Here is a 14255-nt window from a genome sequence, read left to right on the forward strand (position 1 = left end):
AAAGAGAGATAGGTGATGCAGGCATGTTTTAAGTCGTCCCTCATGCAGTACACAGCTTCTTCCTGTCTTTGTCTTTCACAATAAAAGCCCTACACATACAGATTGCATTCCTATTATGTAGATCTTTGGATTAGTAGAGTAAAACACTGCTGTCATTTAAAAACCCTAAACTGTGTTAAAGAAATGTTACTATATCGCATGTTTGACCGGTGGGTAGCGCAGGTCAAACATGTGAAATTAAGAAGACGACTGTCTGTTTTCTGCCAGTAACCTTGAAGCTCCTTAAAGAAACAAAAGGAAAAAAATCACGTGCCCTCGTTTGTGATTTGTCTTCTCTCAGCTGGTCTCCATAATCACAGACGAGACTCCCATCGAGCAGATGAGAAACAGGCTGATGATTAAAGACAGGGCTTCTTCGTCCTCTTCATCCTCCACCCCCTCCTCACAGCTGCCTCACCACCCTTCACACACCCGCAAGCCGAAGCTGGCCCTGTTGCGGGAGGTCTTTGGGAGAGGTGCGCTGATCTTTTGACACCTACGTCTCGCCGGCGCTCCAAATACATAAAGCACTGTTTCATCTCTCTTTCCGTCTTTGCAGGGTCGGTCTTTTGCTGGCTTCTCCCGCTCCACTCCAGCCCTCCGTCAGTCGGAGGCATCACCTACTCCGCCCTGCCTGACTACGACGTCTGACTCGTGGGCACAAGAGGGGACGGAGAGGAGAGAGAAGAAAAAGGGAAGGCGAGGGAGGTTTTTGTGTGCTTGTGTGAGCGCGTGAATGAATTTTTTGCATATTTATGATGTCTTATCTCTGGAACTGAGGGGGTGAGAGTAAAAGGGATGAAGGCCGAGGTGTGAATGAATGAATGAAGAATGAATAATGCACCAAGTATGACTCTCCTCCAGGACCTAAACACAATGTTCATGAAAACCTATTTCTCATCTTTCCTGGCACAAGGAAAGAGCACTGACCGCCCCCCGATGTGTCCTGATGTGCAGTTTTATTACCAGCAGTTATAGGAAAGAGCTACTCCTGTGTGGACTCTGGGATTTGACTGGTGTGGCTTTTAGACAGTTTCACACTAAACAGGCTGAATTAAAAAGGTCTAAATATAATGTCCACTAAACCCAACGACAGGCGCTGCTAAAGAGACGTAAATGCAACATGCACATCAAGTGCGTCCAAAGCTGTGGGAGGGGGGAAAACGAGATGCCCAGTCGCTTCAATGTTCTTTAAAGAGTAACTCAAAAACGGGTACAAGTCACCTGACCAGGGTTTAAATCCTGACAGGCGAAGAACTTGACCTTGTGATTCCTCGTGTTGTGAGGGTGAGTCGATGCCTGTCTTTCATGTTCAGTTCAAATACTGATCACCATCAGCTCTGCCTTTAACAATAGATTTCATATAGCTGAGTTATGAAACTGAGCTTGGCGTCATACTTGTGAGACATCTCTCTTTATGGCACGATGCTTAAAATTTAGTTAAACCTCCAGAATTTTATTCATGGAAATTACTCTTCGGTTCAATTCAGTTTTATTTGCGTAGCGCCAAATCACAGCAACAGTCAGCTCAAGGGGCTTGTAACGTAAAGACCCTCCAGTAATACAGACAAAATCCCAACAATCACATGACCCCAGTGAGCAGGTGAAACTACACGACCAGCTTTGCATGATTTAAAATGAAAAATAAGCCTTATTTATATTAAATAAAGCTCCTCCCACTTTAAGACAGCTTTCTTCTCGTTGGCTGCCCCTGGTCACTCTGTGCATTTGTGTATGTGCGAAACGTATCATTTGTACAGAGAGCGTGTAACCTCACCTGTCCGAAACTTCCTCCAAATATGGGTATGGAGCCGTTCTTTAATCCCGTGAGTGTAAGAAGAGGAAAACCGTCCTTTGAGTTACTCTTTAATTAAAATGCCTGTGACGTTTCAGCTACTGTGACCAGCTGATGTCCACTAACAGTCAGATATCAGTCAAATCCCAGTGCTTTACTGCTTTATTCAACCAGTATTTATGCTGGTGATTGTTTTACCACTCAAGCTTTCATCAGCCTCCACAGGAAGTTTCTAAAATAGGTCAGTTCAGCTTCCTGGTTCATCTCAGTGTTTCTTAATCATACACTGCAGCACGATAGAGAGACTATTTGAGTTTTCATGTACAGTCGAGCTTTAATTATTCGGGATGCACTGATACTGAATTCGTTAGGTTCTGTGTGTTTTCTCTGTTTGTTTTCCGTCCACACTGGTGAAGCCTTGTGGTGCAAAACATGTCAAGCTTTAAATTTTGTTTATGCAACTACTGTTTACCATGGTATGCTTTGTGGCCATAAGTACTTAGGCTTCTTCAATCTACGCTGGTGTTCAACCAGAAAGTTTATCCACAGGGATATTTGTACGTTTTGATGGTGGGGCTCTATTGGGAATGAATAAGCCCTCTAACTGAAGCATCCAAATACTTTTAGTCACATAGTTTATTAACGTGTTTACGTGGAGGGCAGTTAATTATCTATTTTTATTCTCGTGCTCAACCAATCTTAAATGGTTTCTATATTTATAACATTCATTTGTTTTATTCTGAAACATAAATGCATTAGCTTCCTGTGCAGTCATGTCCAGGATGACAAGCGTGTGTGGGAATGTTGAATTCTTGTTTTAGGGTTTTTGTTTTTTTACTCATTCTTCTGTTTGACGTGCTACTAAACTTTGTTACGTTTGCAGATTTCTTACACTATTATTACGCACACATGCACACACACATATAGTTTGGTGCAATTGAAGGTATAAAAAAGAAGCTGCTTTTGGGGGGAAAAGGATTTACTACACTGAAATCTGTTTGACAGTGAAACACAAACTCAGAGTTCACCAGTGAGTATTCTGCGTTATCTCAGTGAAGGGACGACTCTTAACTTAGTTATGGTTTCTAACTATTCTGTGGAATTAACTCTAACAAGTGTGTGTTTTTATGTGAGGGGTGGGGCTGCCTTTCACTGCTGACCTGTTACTTGGATATATTTGAAAGTATATATGACCAGAGTCGGGCGATTTATCAGCACATTGTATTTTTAACACAGGAAACAGTCTCAAATGGATGATGGTGATCATGTGATACATTTTATAAAGTAAACTGGTGGCTTTGTATTGGAAAAGAGTCAGAGGTCAGACATGAAGGCAGCTCCACCCTCTGTGTGTTTTATGTATGTTTGTATATATTTTTTCATTTCCTTGTCCAACCTGGGCTGAACAATTTTCTGCGAATTGTCCATTTTCTCAGAGTACTCGCTGCAGCCCTCAGAGGTTTCGATCAAAACTTTCCAGCTGAGAGATGAAGTTACATGACTTAATCTGCCTTTTTTATATTTTAACATGTTTTTGGATATTTATTAACAATTTAAAGGCAAAATATTAAAGATTAGAGAGATGTTATGAAACAGCTGTAGAAAGACTTCTAGTTCTGCATTCACATTGTGAACAACGTGGGGCTGCTGGTGCAGAAATGCATAGTTTATTTTGACCTTTAAACGTTACACTTGAAATTATACTAAATATTTTTACAGTAAGAATGAGTCAAAAAAATGTTGAAGCACACATGTACTGCTACGTTTTTTGTTTTTTTGTTGTTGTTGTTGTTAATGTGGACATCCCACATATCTGAAAAAATATGTAGATCTGGGACTAGTGGCTGCTTAGCTTAGCTTAGCTTAGCATTGGACCTAGAAATTAGCTTATCCAAAATCAGCATAGTGATGTGTGGTGTCAACCAATGAAAGTTGCTTGAAGGCCAAAGGTGGAGCTCTACGTCAAGTGCTACTACTGCCACTTTTGTCTAGCCTGCAGGTATCTTCTTTGGAGTCACACAATATTGGACGATCACAAGGGGTTTTTTTCTTTTTCTTTTTTTTTTTAGACTTAGCTAGAAAAATTACTTGGCTATGCTAAAGAAAAGATCGTTTGACTGTGCAAGTTGAGAAATTAGGCTAAATGTACCTACACTGCAACAACATGACAGAAATTGATTGCAATAAACTTGTCAGAATGTTGAATTCAAGCATCCTTTCAGGGTCAGGGCTAACTAACATAGTAAGATTTTCCAAAAGAAACACCAGCATTTTTGTTACAAGTTAAGTCTGCTATGACAATATTTCCAGAGAGAAGCTCATCTTTAAATGGGAATTGATTTGAGGTAGACTGGAGGCCACTGTGGCATTGCACTGGCTCAGTCTGAACCAGTCTCTGGCCACTTTCAGTGTAACTGGGTGGCTAGCTGGTTTAAGTCCTGATTATACTCGGACATGGACAGATGGAGACATGATGGCAGAGTTGCTATATTTTAATGTAATGTCTCAGCAGATGAGTCCGTTAAGTCAGAAGAAACATGCAGGTCGGCAGATGTCTGGATAGACCCTGGCACTCACTGTCTGACGAAGAAAATTTATGTCACTTAAATACCAGCGGACTGGCTGCAGAAAGTATAATTAAGGCTTAACAACCAGCATAGGCTTTATTAAGAACTCCGTAGACTTATGGGGTCAGGTGTTTCAAAGCTTTACGGAAAGATAAGCTAATAAACTGTAGCTTAAGTGCACACCAGGAAATTATTCTTAAACACTTGCACAGTTGGGTGATTCTCACAAAGATCCCCCCACACGAGGAAAAATACAAGGCTTCTGGAACATTGATACTATTAAAGATTCAGTATTTTCTAACTTTCAGATGTTAGTTTAAATTTTGCCTTTAAGTTCATCATTTTCCTCCAAACTGTCAAAGAAAGTAGAATCTCGTGTTGCTCAGCTGTGAGGCGGGCCTTACTGCCAGGTAAATGCAACATGTGGACCATGTAAAGGCTACAAATGCTTGGGACAGTTCTCCAAGGCTTTTGGACCTTTTAAAGAGAAAAATCATAGGTGTAAATGAGGCTTTTACTGTTCGTCTCATTCTAATTTATTTAGAATTATGTTGCACATTGGATCTTAAGTTTAGCTGCATGTTGTTCACAGTGTGAAAGCACGTTCTTCGAGCTGTACGCTGCCTTATTTCTGTGGGATTTTGAACTTTTATAGTGACTGCAGAGGATGTTGGAAAGGTTTCCTGAAAGTTTCTCGTAACTTCTCTCATGACAGACAGAAACACTCAGTCCGCCCAGGTCGGGTCTCTGCTAGCTGTAAATAGGAAAGTTCATATTTTCTATCAATGATGTGCAATTCTCATGAAGGGACAGTTCCTGCAGTCTTTTTTTTGTTTTTGATCAGTTTGAAGCAAAACAAGGTTTGAAATGTTTTTGATCTTGTGAACGTCAGAGAAGTCCAGAGGTACAGAAGGTTTGATGTTTTTATTATTCTCTCCTTAAAATTATTTTTGGTCTATTTGAGGGTTTATTCAGGGCTGAACAATGAGTCTAATATATTCACTCACAAACGAAACCAGCTGTACCTCAAATTTGTCCAACACCTAAAAACCCCCCCCACAAAAAAACATTTTAAACTGTAAATGTTTTTGTCCAGGTGTGTGTTTGTATCATCAGCGCTTGTTTTTGTTGATCCATGTCGGGGGCAGTTGCCTCCTCATAACTGATTCTGTTAAAATCCAGCATAGATGTTGCTAGCTAAAACAAAACAGGCGCATCTCGGTGCTGTTTTACTAGACAGCGAGAAGGAATGTGCGCACACACAAAGAGGGCCTGAAATTAATAGCTGGCCGCAAGTCAAACACAAGCGCTAAATCAGAAGATATTTTTTTGTAATTTTTTGTTTATTTGAACCAAATCCAAAAAACTTTGAAAAACAGTATTTTGAGATCTGGGAAGATGTGTTTTCAGATTGGGTTGTTGGTTGGCTTAAAAAAAAAAAAAAGTTTCAGAGCCCAAAAAACAGAGTTTAATATCATGCGGCTTCATGATGAACAAGTTTACAGCTCACTGATGTTTTATTTATGTCATGTTACAACCTTGAAACCGTGACCTGTGTATCATTTCTTTTGATATGCTGCTCTGGATCGTTCACCTGGAATTAAACTGATGTCTTTTAAACTACTTTGGCTCCTTTTGGTTTTTCACGGTGGTTTGTGTGGTTTTACTTTATTTTAGCATTACATGTACATCCAACAGCGGTAACAACAACAAAGGCAGGAATTTCTAAATATTCTGAACATTATCAGACATGAAACATGAGTCTTTTTAAGTTTTTGCTTTTGCTGTCTCACAAGTGGGCGCTGCAGGTGCACCGGTGTGAGACATGCTGCCTCTCAGTAGTGACATCTTGTGGCAGCACATTGTTTTGGCAATTGGCATTTTTTTTCGGAGCTGTGATCACAGAAAACAAGTCTGACGCTAAGCTTTGAAACATGAATATTTCATCCATAACTGAACCTACTCAGTCACTCCTGAGTAGGTTCACCGCTTTTGCACATGGTCTCCATTTGTGTGTGATAACTTTCAACTTATGAGCCACACTTTGCTCATAACCTACCAGGGGTGTTTTCACACTTTCTGAAACAGCAATTAAGCCATGAAACCATTTTATATCATATTTCATGATTAAAACAATCAGCCAAGGTATACACGAACCCTATATTTGAATTAAAACCATTTAATGTTAAAAATCCCCAATAACAGCTAAAAAAAAATATCCAAGCACCAAACTTTCTCCTTGGTCCCTCCCAGAACGTTTAAGAAGCATTAAAGTTCCTAGATACACATGAATACCCCGGAGAGATAAAGGACAGTGACTGCTACTCCACAAATATATTATTTACACTTTTTGTAGCCACATCATAGTAAATTACATTCATGGACAATACTTACATTAGCTAATACAATAATGCTAACTCTAAACGAAACACCTCTGTCAGTACAACAACCAACATCTGGCATCATCAATGATTTTTTTCAAAACTTGCTAATACTGAGAAATCATATCAGAAGTATATTATTAAGCCTCAGCAGACATCACACACTAGTCACTGTTTATGCTGCACCACTAGAGGGCGCTGCAGCTGCACCAATCTGCGGGTCACTGCTTCTCAGCTGTAGAATGACGTCCTGTGGGAGTCCATTTTTCACCAGTGCTGATTTAATCTATGGATTAAAAAAAGGAAGACCGAGTTAGTCACTTTCTCTGCTTAGTGTAAACTACACTCAGGTCCACTGGCTCCTTTTATGCCTCATTATGTGGACAAAACGTTACTATCAGGCACACTGGGAATGCCAATGAGTTAGACTAGGATCTTTAGTGTTTAGAGCAGAGCACAAGAAAACACTCAGAGAAACGTTTAATAGATTTAAGAAAAACATTTATTGAGGCAAGACTTTAAGCAAATTTAGCATTTTTTAATCTATATATCAGTCTGGGATTACGATTTTTTTCAGTTTCCCCAAGTACTAAGATTTCAGATGAGATAAGAACAGACTAACCTGATTTAGGAGGGTGTCTTTATCAATCTGAGACAAGCCCACTAAAGAGGAAAGCTTCATTTTCAGACCTGCAACATCTAGAAATACAAAAATTCCACGTTATAGGTCAGAATTGTCTTCTGTCTGTTTAATCAGAGATCACTCAAAACATGAAAAGCAATTTTGCCTAAATCCATTTATAATTTGGTGACAGGCAAACCAGTCGTACAGTGTGTTGTAATCTGTCCATGAGTCTCTGCTTTACACAGCTAACATTGCTGCAAGCAGCTGCATTTGACAAAAATCAGTGGATCTTACATTTAGATAAAACACAATGGTAGATATACAAGGTAAATTTAATACCACAAAAGATTTAATCCAGGAACTTGTCTGGTCATTATTCACACTGTAGGTTAGCTTCCTAGCTAGATGACATAAAAGCCCCTAAAATTTCACCGCTCCTGTATAACATTTGTTACTCCCTAACTTACTTTATATTAACTTCTAGGCTTTGTTTAACAGCTATGAGTTAACTGAAACAAACAAGTCACTGTTGCCCCAAACCTGTCAAGCTGGACTAAATCTCATGAATTACTCACAAACTGGTGTGTTGGCTGGTGTAGGTATTGGTGTTGATAATTCTGTACACAAAGTAAAAGTCAAAATAAAAGCTAATTAATGAACGATATCAATCCAGTAAATAACTGCGGAGCCGCAGTATAAAGACTAAAGAGCTGCATGCAGCTCCGGAGCCGCAGGTTGCCGACCCCTGTGCTAATCGAAAATGACCCCCCAAGTTTCCTCACAGTGTTACTGGAGGCCAAGCTAATGCCATCCAGAGTAAGTATCTAGTTAGATGCCATATTTCTAAGATTTTTAGTCCTAAGTACAATGACCTCAATTTTATCTGAATTTAAAAGTAGGAAATCAGAGGTCATCCAGGTCTGTATGTTGAGAGCTTGCTGACGAGCTGCATTACAGTTTGGTATGGAAGCTCCTCTGCCAGCAGCCGAAAATCACTACAGAGGGTGGCGAAGGCACATCGCAGGCATGAGGCTTCCTTCCACTCAGGACATCTGTCTTATACGGACTACAAGACTCAAAAACAGCTTTTACCATCAAGCCATTCGACACCTCAACCACAACACTTAAACACACACACTCCACAGGATGCACTCAGAATCTGTCCTACAGTTTCTCAACACTCTGCACTGGTCACTTCATTGTTATTAGTATTTAAATAAAAATAAAAACCCTTACTCCGTGCAATACTGTGCCAACTGCCACTTTAAATCTGCTACTGCTCAGTTGTACTGCTGCTCACTCCTGCCACTTTATCCCATGTGGAACCATAATTAACCTTTTTGTGTGAAGGAGACTCCCATTTACATCAACTAATTTGAGTATATTAGCTATATAGGATAGAAAATAGTGTGATTAACAATATTGACCACTGCACGTTCTAACAATTCTAGCAGGACAAGCACAGACATGAGTAGCTAGAGATAGCACAGATTACATGGGATTAAAAGTACCTTCTCCCATATTTATTCAGTTAAAGCAGTTGAAACTTCAATGTATCTTTTTATGTTTGTTTATAGAATTTTTTTTTTTTGTGTTTCTTCACAGCTTTTCAATGGATTTGTGATGGTAAAATCATAGGCAAATCTAACTCTAAAAAACTTGAATGTCAGTACTTAGTATGTCCAAATATGAGGACATTCAAAGCTCTTCTTTGCAAGTTGGCTGCATTTTGTTGTCCTCTCTATCAAGGTGATCTCACACTACTTGAATAATGTTGAGATCTAAGATTTAGGGAGGCCAATCCCAGAGTGATTGCGTTCTATTGTGTGTTTTTCTATCCAAGTGCATTTGCTGCATTTTACTGCATTGGCAGTGTATTTGTGATTATTGCTATGCTGAAAAATGAAGCAGTTAGCAATCACATTCTTCCCAGATGAAACACGGGGCTGTGGTGTTCAACAGTCAGGTCATTAATTTCAAAATTATGAGCCCAGTCACTCATCCGTTCTCCCAAAAACCCATCACATTTCACAGACCCACTCAAAAACACACTACCAAATGTGCTCAGCACTGACTAAATGATGGGATGAATTAACTTTAAATAGCTGACTTAAATTATTTTTCAAATCCAAAGCTTGCTCCTGCTGAGAAATCACATCAGAATCAAGCCTTGCAGATATCAAACATGAGTCATTGATTTGATGTTTATGTTGTGTCACTGGAGGGTGTTGCAGTTGCACCAATCTGTGGTTCATGGTTTCCCAGCTGTAGTGATGTCTTTCTAGAGTCTACAAATGAGTATTAGGAACCTCTGTGTCTCCCGCTGTGTGTTTAGTGATGTGAGTTATTGTGCTTTGCTCCGACTTCTTGTGTTCCATGTTTACCTCATCCCGTCATGTGCTCCTCTCGGCTGATTCTGTGTGTTACGTTTAATGTTCGCGTCTTGAGTCAGTATTTTCAGCTTCATGTCCTCCCTGTCTTGTTATGTGTAATCGTTCCCTGTGTCCTTATGTCCTTCGTTAGCCTTCTGTGTATTTATGTCAGAGTCTCCCTTAGTTCCGTGTCGCTTCGTCCATTGTCTTTCACTGTGTGTTCTATCTGCCTGTTAGTCTCGTGTCCGGTTTAGCCAGTTTTCTGTTTTGCCTGCAACCAGTAATAAAGCTGAGCATCTACAAGTTCACTTTGCCTCCGTGTGTCCTGCTCTTGGGTCCAGCATTTCTGCCTGCCCTTGCACAGCGATGACATTTAAGGCTTATTTTAAAGAGATTCACAGATTTAAGATTTAACAAATGCCAAGTGTAATTATTTTTATTAGTCAAAATGTTAATTTACAAATCTTAATATAGCGGCTCTGTGGGCACTAGTGACCTAACAGCAGTGAAATAAAACCAGAAGTAATTGGGTAATTGCCAAAACCTTAATATCCTGCTGCTGATGAGCAACACTTTGCTCATAACCTGCCACGGCTGTTTCCACATTTTCTAAAGTGGCAATTGAGCCACAAAACCATTTTATATCATATTTTATGATTGAAACTATCTTCCAAAGTATACATAAACCCTATATCTAATTTAAAATGATATAACCCTACAAATCCCAAATACGAACTTAAAATTCCCGCTTCCTACTTTCTCCTTGGTCCCTTCCAGAACCTTTAAGTAGCGGTCAGCTGCTTCAATACACAGGAATACCTGGAGAAGACAAAGGAGAGTGACTGGTACTCCACAAATGTATTACCCACACTTTTCTTAGCCACATCATAGTTAATTTCTTTTATGGACAATACTGTTGCTTTTATCTTAATGGAAATGTGTTCCTAAAGTCCTACCTAAAGTGAAAATGTGCCCAGAACACCATTTGCTAATACAATAATGCTAAATAATCTAAACAAGTAAAGAAACACCTTTTCAGTACAAGATCAAATATCTGGCATCACCAATGACTTTTTCAAATTCAAAATGCAAAAAAAATTTTTTTACATCAGAAGTATTTGATCAAGTCACTGAAATGAAATGCATATTTTTATGCGTCATAACAGGGCACTGCAGTTGCACCAATCTGCATCTCACTGTGTCGCAACTGTAGAAGGACATCAGGTGGGAGTCCCTTTTCACCAGTGCTGCTTTAATTTCTGGACTAAGTGACTCTGAGTTAGAGTCACAGAGGCAGTGACAGAACATGATCTTAGAAGCTGTGTTCATGGAAAGCAAATTTAATGAATGAGTTTATGTCTTGATGCATGCTGTATCATTCGGTTAAAGAAATCCTAAAAAGTTGATTCTGCTCATCCGGACTTAGTGTTTTCACTGGGAGAAACGTTTCATCACTCCAACCTTCTTCAATCTCACCTGAATTCAGGTTTCCCCAATCACTGTGATTGATCAATGCTTATGACAATTTGAATATTAATGATCAAGAAACCGACCTCACAGTTCATTGTTCATCAGTGATGCGAGTTTCGGTCCTTATGCAAATGTACTGTTTATAAGGTTGAGGAAAGCTGCATTCAGCTGAGACTGAAGAAGATTGGAGTGATGAAATGTTTTTCTTTGAGGAAGTGCCACTAATAGGCTCAGCGTGAAGGGGAACGAGTTAAACTGTATGATTATCTATAGTGTTTAGAGCGTTTTAGAGTGTTTATCCCTGCTGTCTAACATTTTCTGACATGGAACCCGACGTATTAGCCAGAGGTCCCTTTACTACGGTTCGGAGCTGCAGACCTGTTTTATATACGCACAGAATAGTTTCTATATGAAATCGCTGCAAAAAGTGCAGCCTTACCTAATGTCCTTAAACCTTAACTAATAAGTAACTAATTAAGTACTCCTAAGCAGTGTTGGTCAAGTTACTTGAAAAAAGTAATCAGTAACTAATTACTGATTACTTCCCCCAAAAAGTAATCCCGTTACTTTACTGATTACTTATTTTCAAAAGTAATTAATTACTTAGTTACTTTTTAAAAACACGATTTACAACCTGAATAGGTGATAAAGCGATAGATCTTTCAGCCCAATTCTACTTTTTCTGCATAATCCATCATACAAAATGTAATCAAATGGAAAAGTCTCTTTTTTAAACTTGTTTTATCAGTTTTAATCTTTTAACTTTATGCATCAAGCAAAAATTAATTATATGCAACATTCTCTGACTTGAATAAATTAGTTTAACATTTAAACCTATTTTCTGCACATTCCAGCACATAAAATAAAATATTTTTTGTGTTTACACTCACTCTTTCAAATAGATGCAAGTAAAACACAGCAGAAAATAAATAAAGTCAAAGACTAGCGGTCCTGTTGCTCTATTTTCACCTGTAAAGCAGGAGTGGGGTAGGCGGAGGTTTACCCTGGTGCAGGTGTGCCGCAGCGGTCAGTGGAAGAATCCGCGAGTTTCTCTGTGAATTTCCCATTACGTCGTAGCGCACTCGGTGCTTGTTTAGGGGTTTTTTTCGCTGTAAAAAGAAGTTTTCTTCCCACGCACAACGGACACTAATGTTTTTGTCACTTTTTATGGAATCAAACTCAAAGTAAGGTCAGTACTTCCACGCTTTAAACGCTGCACGCTCATACTCTCTCCCGCACTTGATCCATTGTTGATCTGCACACAGCTGTTGTCACTAACGGCGCACTCGCTTACGTCACTGTCATGAGACATTCTCGCAAAAAATCACGGTTTTAGTAACGCAGTAACGCAGCGTTCCTACGGGAAAGTAACGGTAATCTAATTACCGTTTTTGCAATAGTAATCCCTTACTTTACTCGTTACTTGAAAAAAGTAATCAGATTACAGTAACGTTACTGCCCATCTCTGCTCCTAAGTATTCAGAATACGTTACTCTCATTGAGTAATGTAACGGAATACGTTACGGGGATTACTTTTTGGGGGGAAGTAATCAGTAATTAATTACTGATTACTTTTTTCAAGTTACTTGACCAACACTGCTTAGGAGTACTTAATTAGTTACTTATTAGTTAAGGTTTAAGGACATTAGGTAAGGCTGCACTTTTTGCAGCGATTTCATATAGAAACTATTCTGTGCGTATATAAAACAGGTCTGCAGCTCCGAACCGTAGTAAAGGGACCTCTGGCTAATACGTCGGGTTCCATGTCAGAAAATGTTAGACAGCAGGGATAAACACTCTAAAACGCTCTAAACACTATAGATAATCATACAGTTTAACTCGTTCCCCTTCACGCTGAGCCTATTAGTGGCACTTCCTCAAAGAAAAACATTTCATCACTCCAATCTTCTTCAGTCTCAGCTGAATGCAGCTTTCCTCAACCTTATAAACAGTACATTTGCATAAGGACCGAAACTCGCATCACTGATGAACAATGAACTGTGAGGTCGGTTTCTTGATCATTAATATTCAAATTGTCATAAGCATTGATCAATCACAGTGATTGGGGAAACCTGAATTCAGGTGAGATTGAAGAAGGTTGGAGTGATGAAACGTTTCTCCCAGTGAAAACACTAAGTCCGGATGAGCAGAATCAACTTTTTAGGATTTCTTTAACCGAATGATACAGCATGCATCAAGACATAAACTCATTCATTAAATTTGCTTTCCATGAACACAGCTTCTAAGATCATGTTCTGTCACTGCCTCTGTGACTCTAACTCAGAGTCACTTAGTCCAGAAATTAAAGCAGCACTGGTGAAAAGGGACTCCCACCTGATGTCCTTCTACAGTTGCGACACAGTGAGATGCAGATTGGTGCAACTGCAGTGCCCTGTTATGACGCATAAAAATATGCATTTCATTTCAGTGACTTGATCAAATACTTCTGATGTAAAAAAAAATTTTTTGCATTTTGAATTTGAAAAAGTCATTGGTGATGCCAGATATTTGATCTTGTACTGAAAAGGTGTTTCTTTACTTGTTTAGATTATTTAGCATTATTGTATTAGCAAATGGTGTTCTGGGCACATTTTCACTTTAGGTAGGACTTTAGGAACACATTTCCATTAAGATAAAAGCAACAGTATTGTCCATAAAAGAAATTAACTATGATGTGGCTAAGAAAAGTGTGGGTAATACATTTGTGGAGTACCAGTCACTCTCCTTTGTCTTCTCCAGGTATTCCTGTGTATTGAAGCAGCTGACCGCTACTTAAAGGTTCTGGAAGGGACCAAGGAGAAAGTAGGAAGCGGGAATTTTAAGTTCGTATTTGGGATTTGTAGGGTTATATCATTTTAAATTAGATATAGGGTTTATGTATACTTTGGAAGATAGTTTCAATCATAAAATATGATATAAAATGGTTTTGTGGCTCAATTGCCACTTTAGAAAATGTGGAAACAGCCCGACAGCTGGGAAACCATGAACCACAGATTGGTGCAACTG

At 39.1% G+C, this 14255-nt stretch overlaps 1 protein-coding gene across 1 annotated transcript; it reads left to right on the forward strand.

Moving 5' to 3' along the window:
• Positions 1-340: 340 nt before the first annotated feature.
• On the forward strand, positions 341-6024 carry LOC121812684 (palmitoyltransferase ZDHHC3-like; the record flags this gene model as incomplete). The annotated part of the gene is given in 2 exon segments (XM_042215473.1): positions 341-515; positions 599-6024. Coding segments are annotated over 2 exon segments (267 nt in total), but the record flags the coding sequence as incomplete, so codon positions are not given.
• Between the last annotated feature and the right edge of the window lie 8231 nt (positions 6025-14255).

This window comes from Haplochromis burtoni, unplaced genomic scaffold (genome assembly GCF_018398535.1).
Source record: "Haplochromis burtoni strain Fernald_Lab_line unplaced genomic scaffold, NCSU_Asbu1 Contig_732, whole genome shotgun sequence".
Lineage (NCBI taxonomy): Eukaryota > Metazoa > Chordata > Actinopteri > Cichliformes > Cichlidae > Haplochromis > Haplochromis burtoni.